The sequence below is a fragment of the Callithrix jacchus genome, chromosome 9 (genome assembly GCF_049354715.1).
Source record: "Callithrix jacchus isolate 240 chromosome 9, calJac240_pri, whole genome shotgun sequence".
Lineage (NCBI taxonomy): Eukaryota > Metazoa > Chordata > Mammalia > Primates > Cebidae > Callithrix > Callithrix jacchus.
This window is the reverse complement of record NC_133510.1, coordinates 98,729,960-98,749,917: the sequence shown is the minus strand read 5'-3', so window position 1 is coordinate 98,749,917 and position 19,958 is coordinate 98,729,960. Positions and strand designations below refer to the sequence as shown.

The 19,958-nt window shown below is 44.1% G+C and overlaps 1 protein-coding gene and 1 long non-coding RNA gene across 4 annotated transcripts in view; one reads left to right on the top strand and one right to left on the bottom strand.

Moving 5' to 3' along the window:
- Positions 1-1,525, top strand: part of NTN4 (netrin 4) — a 125,571-nt gene extending 124,046 nt beyond the window's left edge. For all 3 annotated transcript variants that reach the window (XM_035257342.3, XM_002752876.7, XM_009004394.5), the window contains exon 10: positions 136-1,525. In XM_035257342.3, coding sequence (XP_035113233.1) covers positions 136-272 — 137 coding nt within the window. In that variant the 3' untranslated portion in view covers positions 273-1,525. The remainder of the gene's footprint in view (positions 1-135) is intronic.
- The window catches only part of LOC128928598 (uncharacterized), a 121,704-nt gene that overhangs the window by 6,485 nt on the left and 95,261 nt on the right, over positions 1-19,958 (bottom strand). Inside the window, exons 3-4 of the long non-coding RNA XR_008473930.2 lie at positions 3,951-4,009; positions 3,124-3,202 (exon numbers count right to left, since the gene is read on the bottom strand). This is a non-coding gene — a long non-coding RNA (uncharacterized LOC128928598). The remainder of the gene's footprint in view (positions 1-3,123; positions 3,203-3,950; positions 4,010-19,958) is intronic.

Below are 19,958 nucleotides of genomic sequence, written 5' to 3'. Positions count from 1 at the left end.
CATGCCACTATCCTCCAGCCTGGGTGACAGCAAGACCCTGTCTCAAAATAAATACAAAAGAAAACCTGCTGGAGTTGCATCTCTCCCTTCAATAAAGTATGATACTATATAGCCCCTAATTTTGTTCTCTTTTAGGTTTGGAATACCTTGTAGCAGGACATGAGGATGTAAGAACAGGCAAACTAATTGTGAATATGAAAAGCTTTGTTCAGCACTGGAAACCTTCTCTTGGAAGAAAAGTCATGGATATTTTAAAAAGAGAGTGCAAATAGCATTAAGATGGATAACACATAATGGCACTTCCCTTTGTACAAAACACAAACTTTAGAGCAAGAAAACCTCAAAAAGGAAACTGGAATTTTTTAAAGTGCCAAAATGTATAAAAATGTTCAATGCCTGGGTCTCATCTAACTTATCGCTTCTGGGCCCATGTTTAAATACAGTTTTATTTCATAAAGAGAAATGAAAACCCCTACACTGACATATTTTCTATGGGACTGATTCTGAAACTCTTAAGAATATTTTAATAGCAGCATGACATTTAACAGTAATCCATTAAGGGCAGTACCTCTAACAAGGAACTTCCAGCTTCAGCTACCTTATTTACATTTGATGCTACTTAAGGTAATGAATGAGGTTTTAAGGAATCCCCAACCCTGCTATCGGAAAATGTAAAAAAGAACCTTCTTTTGTGTGTTATGCATGAACTTTGGTCTGTAGGTGTTAAATGGAACCTCTCCATGTGTATATAGTGTTTCCTTGTATAAAGCACTTTACTACCTATTACTTGTGTTATGAACGTTTGGAGGCTGCTGTTGACAGAAAAGGGTGTATGAGGAAGCCTGCGGTAGCAGAAGGGCTGGCACGTGTGGACAAAAGTGACCATAGGAAGCAAGCTGAGCTATTTAACTCTGAATACTTGGAGAAACTAGGTGAAGATGTGACCAGCAGGGAGAATATGTATGCATGAAGTCTCAGCTTTGAGCTGGAGGCTAGATTCCAAGATGACAGCCATGAGGAAACTTTGTAAAAAACTAAACAAGAAAAGACTTTAAAATAAGAGAAAGAAATCATAAATGTAGACCTATCCTTGGCTAAAGGGGAAATGGACTTTAAATTTTAAAAAGCTCATTTGCAATGCACTTGAATACACTTCAAAAATTATTGTAGACACAGAATTTGTTATATTTTTGTGCTTAGTATTTAAACCTGAATATTGAAACAGTTTTCTTCCTTGTCTTTCTTAACAGTAATAGCCATTATATTTACCTGTTTTTAAACACAGTGTGATAGTCAACAAATCACAGTTTTTCATTATTACTCATGTTCTGTACCCATGCATAACCACTATACATAGTTTCTTTTGTACTTGAATATACAAAACATGAACACAGTGCCATATGAATCATTTCACATACAGATTTTTTTTCCCTGAAGTCCTGTGGACTTGCAAAAATATATATATATTGCTTTGTTAATTTGTTTTTATATTTCATATATGGAATAAAGGAACATGATCTCCTGCTTTCTGTCTCATTTATTAACTCTGAATGATGCTAAAGATTATCGTCTCATAATGAGGGAACTTAAATCTAATTCATTAAGAAAATAAAACAAGACCCTGGTATTTTCACTCTGTTACTTCAGGATTTTGGAATGAAGTGGAAGCTAACTCAGATGAATTTATTTTCTATAGCCTTGGACACAAACTTTTTTCAGCAGATACCTTGTGATTTTTGTATTACATTAATTTTAACTAATTTAAAAAGCAATCAATGTTCATTGTTGAAAACACAGGAAAAGTATAATGGGAAAAATATTTATACTCCAGCCATCCTGGGATAAGAGCCATTGCTCTGGTGTCTATAATGTAGACTGTTTTCTGTGCATACATATATACATTTTATATAATTGGAATTATACTAAACATAACCTTATAAAATTTGCTTTTTTACCTGTAGAATGTCTCTTAGCTTCTTACCTATCCTATCTTATCCTGGTAGATGGACCAGTATCTAGTATGGTTAACATTTAGAAGCAACTTATAAAACATGTTGGTAAGTATAGCATACCAAGAAAAATATTTTACATACTTCAGATACAGGATTTTCCATTCACTTTGTTTAAAACAACAAATACCCACCTTGAGTAGAAATTTAAAAAAAAAAAAGAAGTTCATAAAACATTAGCTCCCACCCCAAAAACACATTTATAATATATATAGTGTTTTTAAAGTTCTGAAAGAGGGCCGCACAGTGGCTCACACCTGCAATTATAGCACTTTTAGAGGCTGAGATGGGAGGATTCGTAAGGCCAGGAGTTTGAGACCAGCCTGGGCAATGTAGTGAGACCCCCATCTCTTAGAAAAAAAATTAGCCAGGCGTGTGGTACACACCTGTAGTTTCAGCTACTCAGGAGGGTGAGGTAGGAGGATGTCTAGGGCATGAGATTTCAAGGTTACAGTGAATTCAAGGTTACAGTGAGCCATGATCATGTCACTATTCCAACCTGGGTAACTGAATAAGACCCTGTCTCAAATACATAAATAAAAGTTCTGAAAGAGAGACAGATTAGAATAGTATTTGACCCTGTTTGGCAAAGAAGGAGGGAGATTTTTTTTTTTCATATTTTACATACATTTGTATTGCTTGACTTTTTCACTAATCGTGTACTACTTTGTAATTTATTATTATTTTTTTGAGATGGAGTCTCACTCTGTCACCCAGGCTGGAGTGCAGTGGTAAGATCTCAGCTTATTGCAACCTCTGCCTCCTGGGTTCAAGCAATTCTCCTGCCTCAGCCACCTGAGTACTTGGGACTATAGGTGCCACCACCACATGCAGCTAATTTTTGTATTTTTAGTAGAGACAGGGTTGTGTCATGTTGGCCAGGCTGGCCTTGAACTCCTGACCTCAGATATTCCATCTGCCTCAGCCTCCCAAAGTTCTAGGATTACAGGCGTGAGCCACTGTGCCCAGCTTGTAGTTTATTTTTTAAAATAAAATTTAACCAATTGTTTTTAAAGTATGTATTTAAAGTACTAAGGCAACACAGTCAAATAAGACTTCCATTTTAACCTATGTTTTAAAATGAGAACTAAAAGTTTAATTCTGTCTAGTTTACCAAATTGTTGGGTCCCAATGTCTTCCCCGTCCTCTTTGACTAGAATCTGCTTCCTTCATTGCTCTTTCAAGTACCTTTTCTGGCAACATTAAAAAACATAGGTTACTATTAGAACTATTTCTTAAGGTCTTGATTCTCAAATCACTTTCAGCCTTCCAGTGCAGTTTTAAATTTCCTATGAGCGTCATTTGGCTTCCAAGGTGGTTAAAAAAAAAAAAAAAAAGGAAAAGGAAAAGACACTTTGTGTTCCCCATTTTGTAAATGTAAAGAAAATAGAGCTGACCCCCTCTTGACCCCATTCCCATCATCCCATCATTCCAACATCCCAACATCCCATCATCCCATCATCCCATCATCCCAACATCCCAACATCCCAACATCCCATCATCCCAACATCCCATCATCCCAACATCCCATCATCCCAACATCCCATCATCCCATCATCCCATCATCCCAACATCCCAACATCCCAACATCCCATCATCCCAACATCCCATCATCCCAACATCCCAACATCCCAACATCCCATCATCCCATCATCCCATCATCCCAACATCCCAACATCCCAACATCCCATCATCCCAACATCCCATCATCCCATCATCCCATACTGCCTTCCTGCTACATGCACTTTCTCCTCCTTAACGTCTTTCAAAATAACCACCTCGGTACTAAGGCAACACAGTCAAATAAGACTTCCATCTATGGCTTCATAGGAACCTGAACACTTCCTTTGAGAGCCGCTGGGAAAGTCTCTGCCCCTGGACCTTTACTCTGTGTGCCCTGGGCTTTATTAGTCAGCACTGAGTTTCGTAACTGCCACATACCTATCCGTGCGATTTGCCCGAGGTCAACACAGTCCTGCCCTCTTCTTACATCATTTTCCCTGTAGAGGAATGTTGCTAATATTTAGTATTTGATGCAATGGAAATTCTCAATAATAGGATAATCTTTTAATAGTGTCTTCTAAATGAGGTCAAATCTGTGGGGATGTGACCATGAGCCAAACAGCAGTGTCCATCTGGCTATGTTAAACAGAGAGCAAGGACTATTATGGGTAAACATAGTTCTTGGGGACATGTCGGGTTCTTGCAAAACAAATCCTTTTCTAAATGATCTGAGACTTACCAATTCTGAAGGGTGGGGAAAAGAACCTTGAAAATGTCTCGTGCTGGCTGTCCCTCTGCCGCTCCCCTGGAATGCCTGAGAACAAGAATGAGCACCGCCTGGCCTGCTGAGTTTTGTGAGGGGTCCCAGGACTGAATCGCTTTTGTGCTCATTGTTCCAATGATAAGCAGTCCCTGAACCTAACTTTATCAAAGGGCCAACTTCACATCTTATTTCCCACAGTTTGGAAGGAAAATATGAATAACCTCAATTTTGCAAGAGAGATTGGTATGATAAAAATGGAATAGAAGCAAAAGGGTGCACCTCAAACGACTGACACTTTCTTTTTTTAAGTCTCTCAGAGAATGATTTTTCTGAAAATACTTTTTAAAAAATGATGCCCTAGTCCCTGCGTTCCAACACTTTCACCAAAGAAATGTAAACTTGTCTCTACTTTTTGAGGACTGCTGATTGTGTTGGAAACATGCAATTTTTTAGATGACAGATTCCTAAATTTATTATTAGTCAGTTTGTATGTGTGAATAACTAAAAAAGCAGAATGTTAGTCACAAGAAAGAAAGAAATATGCACTGGGCCAAACAGAGATTTCCAGAAGGTGAGATGTGTGTTCCACTAAGAGAGGGTTTTGCCTGGGTGTGGTGGCTCACTCCAGTAATGCCAATACTTGGTGAGGCCAAGGTGGGCAGATAACTTGAGCCCAAGAGTTTGAGACCAGCCTCTGCAAGATAGGAGGACCTCATCTCCACAAAAACTACAAACAATTAGCTGGACGTGGTGGCACACACCTGTAATTCCAGCTACCCAGGAAGCTGAGGAGGGAGGACCACTTGAGCCTGGGAGATCAAGGCTGTGATTGCACCACTGCACTCCAGCCTGGGCTACAGAGTGAGACCCTGTCTCAAAAAAAAAAAAAAAAAAGAAGAAGAAGAGAGTTTTGGTAGATGCTGAATACATTTCTAGTTTCTTAGCATGTCACAGGTAGAGGAACCATGTTCCAAAGTGTGATCATTAGTAATGAATTTATTATTAAATCCAAGAATATCCAAGATTTACTAGAAATGATTAAATCATAGTGTGCCTATGTGACCAGGAGAGAACAGCAGCCAGACAAGGAACCTGTTTCCCAGAAAGAAAAACAACCACTGTTAGCAGATTTTCACAGTATCAGTTAAATAGTCTGCCCAGAAACTCCCTGGATGCCTCCTCAGCTAGGACACTGCCAAAGATTTCAAACTTGGTGAATAAAAATAATCCCAGCACTTTGGGAGGCCAAGGTGGAAGGGTTGCTTGAGCTCAGGAGTTTGAGACCAGCCTGGGCAATACAGTGAGACCATGTCTCTCCAAAAAATAAAAGAATTTAGAACAAAAAAAAAGAATTTGCAGGGCATGGTGGTGTGTGCCTATAGTCCCAGGTACTCAGGAAGCTGAGGCAAAGGATCACTTGAGGTCAGGAGGTCAAGGCTGCAGTGAGCCATGATCTTGCCACCATACTCCAGCCTGGGCAACAGAGCAAGACATTGTCTCAAAAAGAAAAAGATAATATCGATGTATAAATGAGAGCCAGCAGTAATGAAGAGTTTACTACATGTGAGGCACTTTTCTTCGTGCTTTATAGGTGTTATCCCCATTTTATGCTCCTAAGCACCTCTGAGGTGCAGGCTATTATTATTCCCATTTCTCAGATGAAGAAACAGAGGCACAGAGAGTCCAACTAAATTGTTCAAGGACAGTCAGATAATAATTGTGAAGCCTGAATTTGAACCCATGCATTCTAACTCACAGTGTCCATATTTCAGTCCCTAAAAGGTGATGCCAGCTGCGCCATTTGCAATCATGGCTGTTTCTTTGGTTGAGGGAGGAGAACTGCAGTCAGAATTTCTTCTGGGTTTTTCGTCACACTCCAAATTGTAATGTGTTCCGTCATCGCACTCTGCAGCTGCATCTTCTACTCTTTCCTCTGGTTACAGCACCACTAGAGTAATGCTGCCTAATATCATTTATATTAAGAGGAAATGGAAATGGTAAGAGTCCTTTTTTTAAAAAAAAAAATTGTTTTTGAGACAAGGTCTCACTCTGTCACACAGGCTGGAGTGTGGTGGCATGATAACAGCTCACCGCAGCCTCAACCTCCTGGGCTCGAGCAATCCCCTTGCCTCAGCCTCCTGAGTAGCTTGTGGTCCCAGCTGGAGTGCGCCACCACCCCCAGCTGATTTTCTATTAATTATTTGTAGAGATTGGGTTCTGGCCATGTTGCCCAGGCTGGCCTCAAGCGATCCTCCTGCCTCAGACTCCCAAAGTGCTAGGATTACAGGCGTCAGCCACTGCCTGGCAAGTCTCTTCTTTCCCTTTGCCCTTTCCCTCTTGGTATGGTTTTCTGAGGTCCATTTTGGCAGAAGATCCACTTTTGATGTATCAGTAATGATCCTGAATGAGTAACTATGAAATTCAATAGCATTCAAATCAGTCCTGTCAGCTCTGACCTTTGCTATATGGAGAAATTCTGCTTGCAAGATGAATGAGAAGGAATTACACCAGAGAGAGACAAGGAAATAAGAAAAAATAGAGAATGTAGGCACTTTGTCAACCAAGGGGAGGGAGAAAAGAGCAGAAAACAAAAGATAATGATATAAGAGAATCAAGGCAAGCAGCAGCTACAAAAAAGTCAGTTTGCAGGAGGTAGAGGCTGCAGTGAGCTGAGATGACAGCATTGCACTCTAGCTTGGGCAACAGAGCAAAACTCCGTCTCAAATAAAAAAAGGTGGGGGCAGTTTGTTCTAGTAAGAACATGCGAAATGTTTCAAGGTAGAATATATTCAGTTAATCAATTCTTCCACTGTTAGACACCACGATTTATGTAAGGTATTTCTGAATATTTATTACAAAAGTTTTTCATCTAACTCTCTTGCTGTTAGTTGTGTTTGAAGAGCCAGAAAAGCTACAGAAGATATAATACAGAAACCATATAATACAGAAAAGCTACAGAAGAAAGAATACAGAAACCATAGGCAATGGTAACTAGAAAACTAGGGAAACCCATTACTTTTATCATATACTAAAAAAAAATTTTTTTTTGAGATGCAGTCTTGCTCTGTTGCCTAGGCTGGAGTACAGTGATGCGATCTTAGCTTACCGCAACCTCTGCCTCCCAGGCTCAAGTGATTCTCATGCCTCAGCTGAGACTCCCAAGTAGCTGAGACTACAAGCAAGTGCCACTGTACCTAGATAATTTTTGTATTTTTAGTAGAGATGGGGATTCACCATGTTGGCCAGGCTGGTCTCGAACTCCTGGCCTCAAGTGATCCACCAGCCTTGGCCTCCCAAAGTGCTGGGATTACAGGTATGATCCATGTACCTGGCCTGAAACTGAATTTTTAATTTACCCTTTATAGGGTAACTGGTCAACAAAATATTGAATATTGGTAAGCACTGCCAAAAGTTGTTTTCAACATACATGCTCATGACAGTAATGGTTCTCACTTTTGTCTTTATTATGTGCCAGGTTCCATGCCAAACCTCACATGGATGTTCTTTTTGGACCTCACATAATGGCCCTATAAATATTATCAGGCCAAACCTGAGGACCAGAGTGGCCAGATAACTCACCCAAGGTCACAAAGCTGGTAGGAGGCGAAGCTAGGATTTGAACCCTGATTTACCTGCCTTTAGAAGCAGTATTTTTCACTTCCGTACTCCACTGAAGCCTTTAAATCAATGTCTCAAATGCATAAAAACTGGCAGACAGCTTGTTTTCCACGCACAGACCCAGGCCTCTACCTCAGAGAGTCTCTTTCCAAAGGTCTAGGTGGGGCTCGGAGAGGAACATTTTCTTTTTTTTGTTGAAATGGATTTTTGTTCTGTTGCCCAGGCTGGAGTGCAATGGCGCGATCTCGGCTCATTGCAACCTCTGCCCCTCAGGTACAAGTGATTCGCCTGCCTCGGCCTTCCAAGTAACTGGGATTACAGGTGCACACCACCACGCCCAGCTATTTTTTGTATTTTTAGTAGAGATGGGGTTTCACCCTACTGGCCAGGCTGGTCTCCAACTCCAGACCTCAGGTGATCCACCTGCTTTGGCCTCCCAAAGTTCTGGGATTACAGGAGTGAGCCACTATGCCTGGCTGAAGGAAGAGCATTTTCTTTCTTTTTTTTTTTGAGATAGAGTCTCGTTCTGTCCCCAGGCTGGAGTGCAGTGGCGCAATCTCAGCTCACTGCAACCTTCGCCTCCCAGGTTCAGGTAATTCTCCTGCCTCAGCCTCCCGAGTAGCTGGGATTACACCCAGCTAATTTTTGTATTTTTTAGTAGAGACAGCGTTTCACCATGTTGGCCAGGATTGTCTCAATCTCTTGACCTCATGATCCACCCACCTCAGCCTCCCAAAGTGCTGGATTACAGGCGTGAGCCACTGCTCCTGGCCAAAGGAAGAGCATTTTCATAAGCACCAGCAGTAACTCAGACTGAGGTGGTCTGTGGGCGAGACCGAGAAGCACTGCCCTGGACGCTTTTATACAACAGTCTCGACAAACCTGCATGGACAGAAATCTACTTGGCCTTTGTCACAAATGCTATTTTCTAAATAACAGAATCATTAGTCCTATTATGGTTACCCAAAAACTAAGATGGTGGAAAAAGGGAATGGAAAGGACCTCACGTAATAGCCCTGTAAAGTCAGTAAGAGAGATTCCTTATGATCAGTCAGAAAGGAGATTCTTCCAACAGTTACTACGTACCCTTACTTCCTACCCTGGCCTTCACAGACCTGTGAAATAGCTAAATTCATCTTTGCTATCTCTACCCCTCAATCTGCTTTGGACAATGTCTCCCCAGCTGCCGGTCGTCTTCATTACTGCACGGAGTCCACACCAAGATGCTAGACAACACTCTCAACTCCCAACTTTCCCTCCAGCCTCAGTCCGCTTACTTATCAAGATGTTACCCTTGACCAAGAGATTGATAGGTTAATAAGATAAAAGAAACCATTCTAATGCAATACTTTCCCATTTTCCCACTTCCCAATTCTCTCCTAACGAAATACATTCGTGACCCAAAGATGCCAGGCGTGTCTGCAGAAAACTTTTTTTTTTTTGAGACAGAGCCTCACTCTGTCACCCAGACTGGAGTGCTGTGGCGCGATCTCGGCTCTCCGCAACCTCCACCTCCCGGGTTCAAGTGGTTCTCCTGCCTCAGCCTCCTGAGTAGCTGGGATTACAGGCACACGCCACCATGCTTGGCTAAGTTTGTATTTTTAGTAGAGACGGGGTTTCACAATATTGGTCAGGCTGGTCTCAAACTCCTGACCTCGTGATCTGCCTGCATCAGCCTCGCAAAGTGCTGGGGTTACAGGTGTGAGCCACTGCATCTGGCCAGACAACTTTTTTTTTTTTCTTTGAAACAGTCTTACTCTGTCACCCAGTCTGGAGTGCAGTGAAGCAACCTCAGCTCACTGCAACCTCCGCCCCCTGGGTTCAAGCAATTCTCGTACCTCAGCCTCCCAAGTAGCTGGTATTACAGGCACCTGCCACCACGCCTGGCTAATTTTTATATTTTTAGTAGAGACAGAGTTTCACCATGTTGGCCAGGCTGATCTCCACCTCCTGACCTCAGGTGATCCGCCCCGCTTGGCCTCCCAAAGTGTGAGGATTGCAGGCATGAGCCACCGTGCCCAGACTGCAGAAAACTTTTAATGAGTGATTCTAATTGTGGGTATTTCAGGCACTGGTGGCAGCCCAGTGGGGGAGATATTTTTGGTCAGATGCGTCTTTTGACTCCTCATAAATCAGGCTGCCTAGACAGCTTCCTAATTTTCCTTTAGGCAGTGCCAGTCCTGGGAACACACTCCATTGTACACCCTCAGAGGCTTGAGAAGCAAGGAGAAAGGTGGACAGGAAGTAACATCAAGAAAGGAAAACATGGAGGGCGGCTTAACTTACCCTCTCTCAGAAATGTAGATTCAAGCCACAAACAAAATAAGAGAAATCCACACGGACTCCACACTTGTCCTTCCCTTTCCCATGAATGAGAAATAAAATAAAATCCAGGATAGCACTTTTTTTTTTTTGTTACATATGGGGAGAAAAACCAAGGAGACATATACAGCTTGCCCCACAGCAAAAAAGAATTCCTTAACATCAGAAACGCTCTTCTGCACCAACACTCTCTTATACATGGAGACTTGCTGGGCAGTGACCTTCAGTGCCCTAGAGAGCTTTTCATACCAACTGAGAATACACAACTGGATATTTTTATCCACATGTTCTCTGCCTCTCTGATAAAATGTTAAACTAATCAGTTGGAAGCAAAAATACAGTGAATGCATTTTTTCAAATAATATAAGTATACTTAATTTGCATGCCCCCACATTTTGTAGGTTTCACGAAATGCTTCAGAAGAGAAGACTAAGTTTAGGAACAACCTGCCCCTCCAAGTTTCCACTTGCTCCCAGATATTATCCTACCAGAACTGGCTAAAGGCTCTCTGAGAAGTAGTGTTTAAAGCTTCATGTTGGTCAGGCTGGTGACTCATGTCTATATCCCAGCACTTTGGGAGGCTGAGGCAGGAGGATCCCTTGACCTTGGGAGTTCAAAACCAGCCTGGGCAACATGGGGAGATCCCATTTCTACCAAAAATTTAAAAATTAGCCGGGCATGGTGCCACACACCTATGGTCCCAGCTACTTGGGAGGTTGAGGTAACAGGATCGCTTGAGTCCTGGAGATCGTGGCTGCAGTGAACCTTGATCACGAACTTTGGATCCTGCCCATAATCAGCCTGGGCAACAGCGTGAGCCCCCGTCTCAAAAAAATAAAAATAAAAGTTGACTTTTCAGGATTCAATAGCTTTATGAAATGTCTTCTCCTTTTGTAAACACAAAATAACACACATGTTAAAAAAAAAACAATAAATGCCTTACAACATGAAGAGTAATTTGTAATCTTCATAAATGAATAAATAAATTTATAATTTATCAACTTTTTTTGAGACAGGGTCTTGCTCTATCATCTAGACAGGAGCGACATGGTGAGATCATAGCTCACTGCAGCCTTGACCTCCTGTGGCTCAAGTGATCCTCCCACCTCAGCCTCCCAAGTAACTGGGACTACAGACATTCGCTGCCATGCCTGGATCCATTTTTGTTTTTGTTTTTTTTCTTTTTTTTTTTTAGAAGAGACAGATTCTCCCTATGTTGCCTAAACTTAATCTATAAATTTTTGTGGCAATAAATAGATGCTTTTGCTTTCTGACTTTCCCACTGCATAGATAGTTCATTATGTAAATTCCTTACTGAACTGACATGATTTAAAGAAAGATAGGGTTGGGATCAGCATTTTCAGAGGGTGGAACACCATCACAATCATCATCTTAAGTCATCCTCAGAACAATCTTTGAAGTAGGGATTATTATATCATTTCACAGATGAGGACCTCCAGATGAAGGGGAGTAAGGTAACTTGCCCTAGGCCAGACAGCTAGCAAACTAGCAGAGCCAACACCTATAGGTGCTAAGTTAATGGATGAACCTATAGGTGCTAAATTAATGAATGAAGATCTACAATCCGGCCGGGTGCGGTGGCTCAAGCCTGTAATCCCAGCACTTTGGGAGGCCGAGTCGGGTGGATCACGAGGTCAAGAGATCGAGACCATCCTGGTCAACATGGTGAAACCCCGTCTCTACTAAAAACACAAAAAATTAGCTGGGCATGGTGGCGCATTCCTGTAATCCCAGCTACTCAGGAGGTTGAGGCAGGAGAATTGCCTGAACCCAGGAGGCGGAGGTTGCGGTGAGCCGAGATCGTGCCATTGCACTCCAGCCTGTGCAATGGGTAACAAGAGTGAAACTCCGTCTCAGAAAAAAAAAAAAAAAAAGAAGATCTACATGCAACAGCATTATGTCTGCTTGATTCCAAACCCTATGCTCCTGCAACTACATCAGCCACTTTAAAGCTCTGAGCTCCCTTCACAGCATCATTTGTTGGATGGTAGATCTCCATTTGTTAGTTTACACCTATTTCTTCTCAGCCTCCTGTGTGATAGGTCCAGTTCTAGGTTCTGGAGATGTAGCAGCTCACGACACCTAATCCCTACTCTGTATTCTACACTCTCCATTCTAGTGGGGGAGGTCCTTCAGAAGATCATTCTAATAATCCCTGCTCTTTCTCCATTGTACGGCTTCTTTATCGAGCACTCAATGCCCTAAATGGATTCAGAGAAGTATTTTGTTTCCATCACTAAAGGGAAAATTCAATACAAGAGACCCCAACATCTTGATTGTATTGAATACTGTTTTCCCCCCAGCTGACTTGAAAGCAATAAATGACTAAATCCTCCAGAGTAGAAAACTGTTATAACTGGATAATGGCCACAAGGCAGGAGTTTCTGAGTTTTACTTAATGCCCAAGGGGGAAGCCGCAGAATTCTTCCTCCACCACCCTTTACCAAGCTGACAAGGTCCTGCTCTGTGCTGTGCTCATTAATTTTCCTGTTAGCTTTAAAGATTTACAATAACTCCTGTCTGCCCCCCATGTGAGAAAAAGTCAGGGATCCCCGCCTGCCTAAGCCACGGAGTACTGGCTTGCTCTGTCCCCCACAAGCCTGCTGGGGGCTCCTCGACTCCTGTCATGGTAGCTTGGGAAGATTCACTTGCCACTGTGAGAAATAACAGTAACCAGAAAAGAAAAAATAAATAAATTCTAGGCATTCTTTCAAGACTTTGAGAAGTTCCGGCACATTCCAGCTACAAAGGAATTCCAGTCTCTCCACTCATGTCAAAGCTCCAGCCCCATGCATGTGTGCTTTGCACATTTAATAGACCAGAGCCTAGTAATTAACTCTATAAATTCTCTCCCTGGCGTATTTGTCATGAACTACATGCTGTTTCTATAGGAAGGTCAACCTGGGATTTAGTGAGTCTCAGGCTTTGGGCAGTGACAGATTTCAAAGGTTTGAAGCTTCTCAACATTAAGCATTGCTATCCCAGAGCTAGGAGCCAATCATCTGTGGCCTGGAGAGTTTGCTGAAGATTTAATTCCTTAAGCTTAGGAAATTCACATCCATAACTACTTATGGTTGTTGTAAAGAGAAGTCTTCACTCCTTTCGCAGTCCAGAAAGCCAAATGTTTTTGTGTCTTTTCTAGGTCCAAGGGCATCCTCCAAATCACCCCGTTTGAGCCTCTCTTGTAAATCTCAAACTCACCTATAATTCCATTTAAGAAGGCTCACTTTCTGCTTACCTCCTAACTCTTCTTTGCCTATTTTTTTTTTTTTTTTTTGAAACAGAGTCTTACACTGTCACCCGGGCTGGAGTGCAATGGCGCGATCTTGGCTCACTGCAACCTCTGCCTCCTGGATTCAAGCGAATTCTCCTGCCTCAGCGTCCCGAGTAGCTGAGATTACAGACAAACACCACCATACCGGGCTAGTTTTTTGTAATTTTAGTAGAGATGGGGTTTCACTATGTTGGCCAGACTGCTCGCAAATTGCTGACTTCCTGATGCGCCCGCCTCAGCCTCCCAAAGTGCTGGGATTACAGGCATGAGCCACCACATCCGTCATCTATTTCTTCCTCTATAAAGGAAGGAAGGGCCAGACACGGTGGCTTATACCTACAATTTCAGCACTTTGGGAGACTGAGGCAGGAGGCTTGCTTGAACCCAGAAGTTTGAGACCACCCTAGGCAATCTCTAAAAAAAATAAAATAAAAATTAAGCCAGGCATGATGGCTCACACCTGTAATCCCAATACTTTGGGAGGCCAAGGCAGGCAGATCACCTGAGGTCAGGAGTTCAAGATCAGCCTGGCCAACATGGTGAAACCCTGTCTCTACTAAAAATTCAAAAATTAGCCCAGCGTAGTGGCACATGCATATTTAATTCCAGCTACTTGGGAGGCTGAGGCAGAAGAATCACTTGAATCCAGGAGGCAGAGGTTGCAGTGAGCCCAGATCACACCATTGCACTCCAGCCTGGGAAATAGAGCGAGACTCCATCTCAAAGAAAAAAATTAGTCAAGCGTGATGGTGCATGTCTACAGCCCCAGCTACTCTGGAGACTGAGGTAGGAGGATCCCTTGAGCCCAGGAGTCTTTGAGGTTGCAGTGAGCTATGATCATGCCACTGCACTCCAGTCTGGATGACAGAGTGAGACCCTGTCTCTAAAATAATAACAATAATAATGAAGGAAGGGAGAAGAATAAAAAGACCAACAAAAGAGGTTGCTTCAAGTTTTCTTAAGGGCAAGAGAAAAAAAAAAAAAACCATCATTAAGAAGTGTTCCTGAGGCTAGGCACAGTGGCTCACACCTGTAATCCCTGCACTTTGGGAGGTCGAGGCGGGTGGATCACCTGAGGCCAGGGGTTCGAGACCAGCCTGATCAATGTGGTGAAAACCTGTCTTTAAAAAAAATAAATAAATAAAAATATATTTTAAAAAAAGAAGATGACAAAGTGTCTCTGAGGCCAGACATGGTGGCTTACACCTGTAATCTCAGCAGCTTGGGAGGTTGAGGTGGGAGGATCACTTAAAGCCGGGAGTTTGAGACCAGCCTGAGCAATATAGTGAGGCTCTCTTTATTTATTTATTTATTTATTTTTGAGACCTGGTCTCACTCTGTTGCCCAGGCTGGAGTGCAGTGGCACCATCTCGGCTCACTGTGACCTCTGCCTTCCAGGTTCAAGTGATTCTCCTGCCTCAGCCTTTCAAGTAGCTGGGATTACAGGCATGCACCACCACACCCAGCTAATATTTTGTATTTTAGTAGAGACAGGGTATCACCATGTTGGCCAGCCTGACCACAAACTCCTGACCTCAAGTGATCTGCCTGCCTCGGCCTCCCAAAATGTTGGGATTACAGGTGTGTAATACCATGCCCAGTCAAGACTCTGTCTTAAATAAATAAGCAAGCTGGGTGGTGGCATGCACCTGTAGTCCCAGCTACTGGGGAGGCTGAGGTGGGAGGATGGCATGAGGCCCGGTGCTTGAAGCTGCAATGAGCAGTGACAGCATCACTGCACTTCAGCCTGGGCAACAGAGGGAGACTCCAGGAGGAGGAGGAGAAAGGGCAGGAGGAGGAAGAAGGGAAGGGGAAAGAGAAGAAAGAAAAAGAAAAAAGGGTGGGAGGAGGTGGGAGGAGAAGGAGGAGGAGGAGGAGGAGGAGGGAAAAGGAGAAGGCGGAGGACAGAACAGAAGAAGAGAGATGAAAGAAGTAGTGTCCCTGAGCATCTTAAACTGGTGCAAACTGAGGCTACTGTTCCTAGGAGTCCAGAGTGCTGACCTTGCTAACATGGCAGGGATCATCACTACTCTCTACAAAGAGAAGCCATTCCTTTCTGGCACCACAGATTTAGCACTTAATTCCTTCCATATTCAATGCAAGTGTCCTCATGCCAATAGTTTGGAATGGAAAAACTAAGGGGTGGAAGAGGAGAAAAGACTAATACAATTCAAACACCAGCCAAGAGAGGTCTGACTGGGGAGATAAGGCAAGAAAGCACTCATGTAGTACCCTGGGAGAAACGCTGTCAGTAAGTTACAAGTCAGTGCTGAGGAAGCCCCAAATGAGGCTGTGGAAGGCATTCTAGAGAAGGCGATCTGAACTAGGTCTAGCATCAGCGTCCCAGGTTTGAATCTCACTAGGTAAGGGGGACAGAGTTCCCTGTTGTGGTTTATAACAACGGTGAAACAGACACCCAGACTCCCCTGCTATCCAAATCCTGTTGTCACTGAGGTCTGCTTTATATGAGTTATCTTCACAATTTGATGGTAACCTCTGAGGCAGGTGCTATTATTATTATTCCCATTATACACATGAGGAGTGGAAGCTCAAGAAGTAGGCTGTCATATCACTGTTAGTAAGTGACCCGTCCAAAGTGCAAGCCCAGGTACGCGCCCCAGAGTCAGTGCCCTCAGTCATCACACTGAAACACCTCTTCCTGAGTGCACGCTTCCTCGGTCCGCAGAGGCAGCTAATGGCCCTGGCTCCCCCTGGATCTCTCTCTTCCCTCTGGATCATTTGCTGGAATGCTTTGGGAATTGAGGCCTGAGACAATGCACTGGGTTAGGAGCTGTAGGTCACTCCCTACAGCAGCAGTTCCCAACCTTTTTGGCAACAGGGACTGGTTTCATAGAAGATAATTTTTCCACAGACACAGGGCAGGGGTGTGTGTGGGGCAGTGGGTTGGTGTTGGTTTTGGGATGATTCAAGTGCATCACATTTCTTGTGCATGTTATTTCTATTACTATTGCATTGTAATATGTGATGGAATAATTATATAACGCACTGTAATGTAGACTCAGTGGGCGCTCTGAGCTTGTTTTCCTGCAACTAGATGGTTCCATCTGGAGGTGATGGATACTGTGACAGATCATCAGGCATTAGATCCTCATAAGGAGCAGGCAACCTGGATCCCTCACATGCGCAGTTCACAGCAGGGTTCACACTCCTATGAGAATCTAACACACCACTGATCTAACAGGAGGCGGAGCTCAGGCATTAATGCAAGCGATTGGGAGTGGCCTTAAATACAGAAGCAGTTTAGCCTGCTTGCTGCCACTTACTTCCCGCTGTGTGGTCTGGTTCCTAATGAGGGTTGGGGCCGCCTGCCCTAAAGCTAGTCACCATCAGCAACAGAAGTTTATCATCCCCATTCTCTTCTTTCTTCCTGCTAAGGCTGAGAAAGGTGAGTGCCCTTCAATCTTAAAAAAAAAAAAATTCACTGACTGTAGGAAATGCTGTCACCATGGTCCTGTTACCTGATAGTAAGCCCTATAGAAGAGGTCTGGGTGGATCTGTGGTACTCCAGTTGCCTGAAAAGGAAACCAAGGATTAGGAGAACAGCCAGAAGGTAACAATGTGCAATTATATAATTGCTGTTGTGTATAGTCTCTTCTCTTCCTTCATACTGCGCTAGCTCTTTGAGGGAGAGGTCCCATTTGCTTTGTTCACATTGCACCCAGGCATAGCACATTCCTGGCATATGATAGGTGCTCAAACAATTGGTTAAATGAATAATTAGATGATGCCTTCAGATTACAAAAGAATGGCCAACTATTCTTTATGCACTAATTTAACAAACATTTACCGAAAAGCTCCTAAAAAAAAAAAAAAAAAAAACCACAGCGGGGCCGGCCGGGCGCGGTGGCTCACGCCTGTAATCCCAGCACTTTGGGAGGCCAAGGCGGGTGCATCACAAGGTCAACAGATCGAGACCATCCTGGTTAACATGGTGAAACCCCGTCTCTACTAAAAATACAAAAAAAAAATTAGCTGGGCATGGTGGCTCGTGCCTGTAATCCCAGATACTTGGGAGGCTGAGGCAGGAGAATTGCCTGAACCCAGGAGGTGGAGGTTGCGGTGAGCTGAGAATGCACTATTGCACTCCAGCCTGAGTAACAAGAGCGAAACTCCGTCTCAGAAAAACACAAAACCACAGCATAATGGAGCAGTTATGAACATGAAGTTTATAGCCATATTACTTGGGTTCAAACACTGGCTCTGTCACTTACCAATTGTGTGATGCTGGGCTAGCCAACTAAGCTTTCCATATTTTAGCATCCCAGTCTCTAAGTGGAGAAGATACTAGCACCTATCTCACAGGGTTGTCGTGAAGATGAAGAGGATGAATACAGGTAAAGTATTTAGAACAGTGCTGACACATAATCCATAGTAGATGTTTGCTACAGTGATGATAATGACATGCCAGGCTGGTCAGGACACTGGGGACACAAGGGTAAAGAAGTCAGATAAGTCCCTACATGCATATAACTTAGATTCTAGTAAGAGAAACAAACAATCAACCTACAAACAAAATTTCAAAGAGTTGTAAACACTGAGAAGGAAATGATGCTTCCTTGCTGTTGAGAAACCCACACTGAAATGGAGTTTATCACACAGTGTTTATTAAAGAGCGTCAATGTCAGTGGAGAGGAGGAGGAGGCACTGGAAGTGGGCAGAGAGAGGTGAGCTGCAAAGCATGCCCTGTGATGGGCCCAGCCAACCCCAGGAGGAACGCAGAAGTAGAATGACCCTTCAGGGTCATCTCAAGTTGACCTGAGGCAGACAGGCCTTCAGATATCCCACTGGATGCCGACCATCCTAGGATTGGGGCATGGCATTGGGAAAGCTCTCTGCAGCTGAAGCAATTCCTGCAGGGGCTGAGAGCTGGAGACTGTCTGCCACCGGTCCTCCCAGCAGCTGGGGCAGCTAGACCTCCACTGCAGGAGTATCGGCCACACACACAGTGTTCAATAAATATTACCTCTTTGAGGAGGTAATATTTAAGCTGATAACCATATGGTGAGAAGTAGACTGCTAGGTAGGCAGGCAGGCAGGTGGGCAGGTGGGCGGGCAGGCAGGCAGGCAGGCAGGCGGGCAGGCAGGCAGGTGGGCAGGCAGGCAGGCGGGCGGGCAGGCGGGCAGGTGGGCAGGCAGGCGGGCAGGCAGGTAGGCAGGCAGGCGGGCAGGTGGGCAGGCAGGCAGGCAGGCGGGCAGGTGGGCAGGCAGGCAAGCAGGCAGGCAGGCGGGCAGACAGGTGGGCAGGCAGCCGGCAGGCCGGCAGGTGGACAGACGGGCGGACGGATGGACGGATAAATGATAGACAGAAAGGAGAAATAAACAGATTGGAGAAAACAGTCTTCCTAAAGGGAATAACAAGTGTGATGTCCCCAGGTCAGGACAAGCTGGCAGCATTTGAAGTGCAGGCAACAAAAAGACCAATAAGGCCAGAGTGTGGCATAAAATGATGTCTGAAGAGGCCAGCAAGGGCCAGAACATGAGAAACTTGCAGGAGTTCAGATTTATTCTGGAAAATGATGAGTAGCAGTGGGAGGGAAGTTGCAGGATCTGATTTACTCTTTTAAAAGATCCCGCTAGCTGAAGGGATTGAAGAACGAACCAAAGTGAAAGCAGAAAGAACAACTAAAAGGTTACCGAAGTTTTCCAAACAAGAGGGACATGTGGCTGAAGACAGAGAAAAGTGGCCGTGTTGATATGCAGTGCTCTGCAGGAGCACCCGTAGGGCTTGCTGATGGATTAAATGTGGGAAGTGAAGGAAAGGGGAATCAAGGCTGACTCCTAGTTTTTTGGCGTGGATTACTCAAAGGATGACGGCACAAGAGCAGATTTGGGGATGAACATAGAGTTCCATGATGGATTCTTTTGGTTTGAGATGCATGTTAGCCAGTGAGTGGAGATGCCAAGTAGCCAGATATACAAGTCGAGAGCACAAGAGAAGGTCAAAGGCTGAACATCTGTACTTGGGAGTCATAAGTAAACCGATGATATGTTGATTTGCTGTCGCCACATGATCATTCTCAGCACTCAGTGGTATAAAACCATTGACTTTTCCTACCATTTGCAGATTGGCTGGAGTTCACGTGAGGCATCTCTGCTTCTGTCTGTGGGTCAGGTGTACAGCTCTGCTCTGTCTCTCATCCCCCTGGGACCAACAGGCCAGTTAGGTAATGGCTCAAAAGGAAGCACCGGATGCCTTAGGAAAGATCTGGGGGCTGGGTACGGTGGCTCACGCCCGCAATCCCAGCACTTTGGGAGGCTGAGAGGAAGAGGATCATTTGAGCCCAAGAATTTGACACCAGCCTGGGCAACGTGGTGAAACCCTGTCTCTACCAAAAAATACAAAAATTAGCCAGGCCTGGTGGTAGCGCATGCCTGTAGCCACAGCTACTTGAGAGCCTGAGATGGGAGGACTGATTGAGCCTGAGAG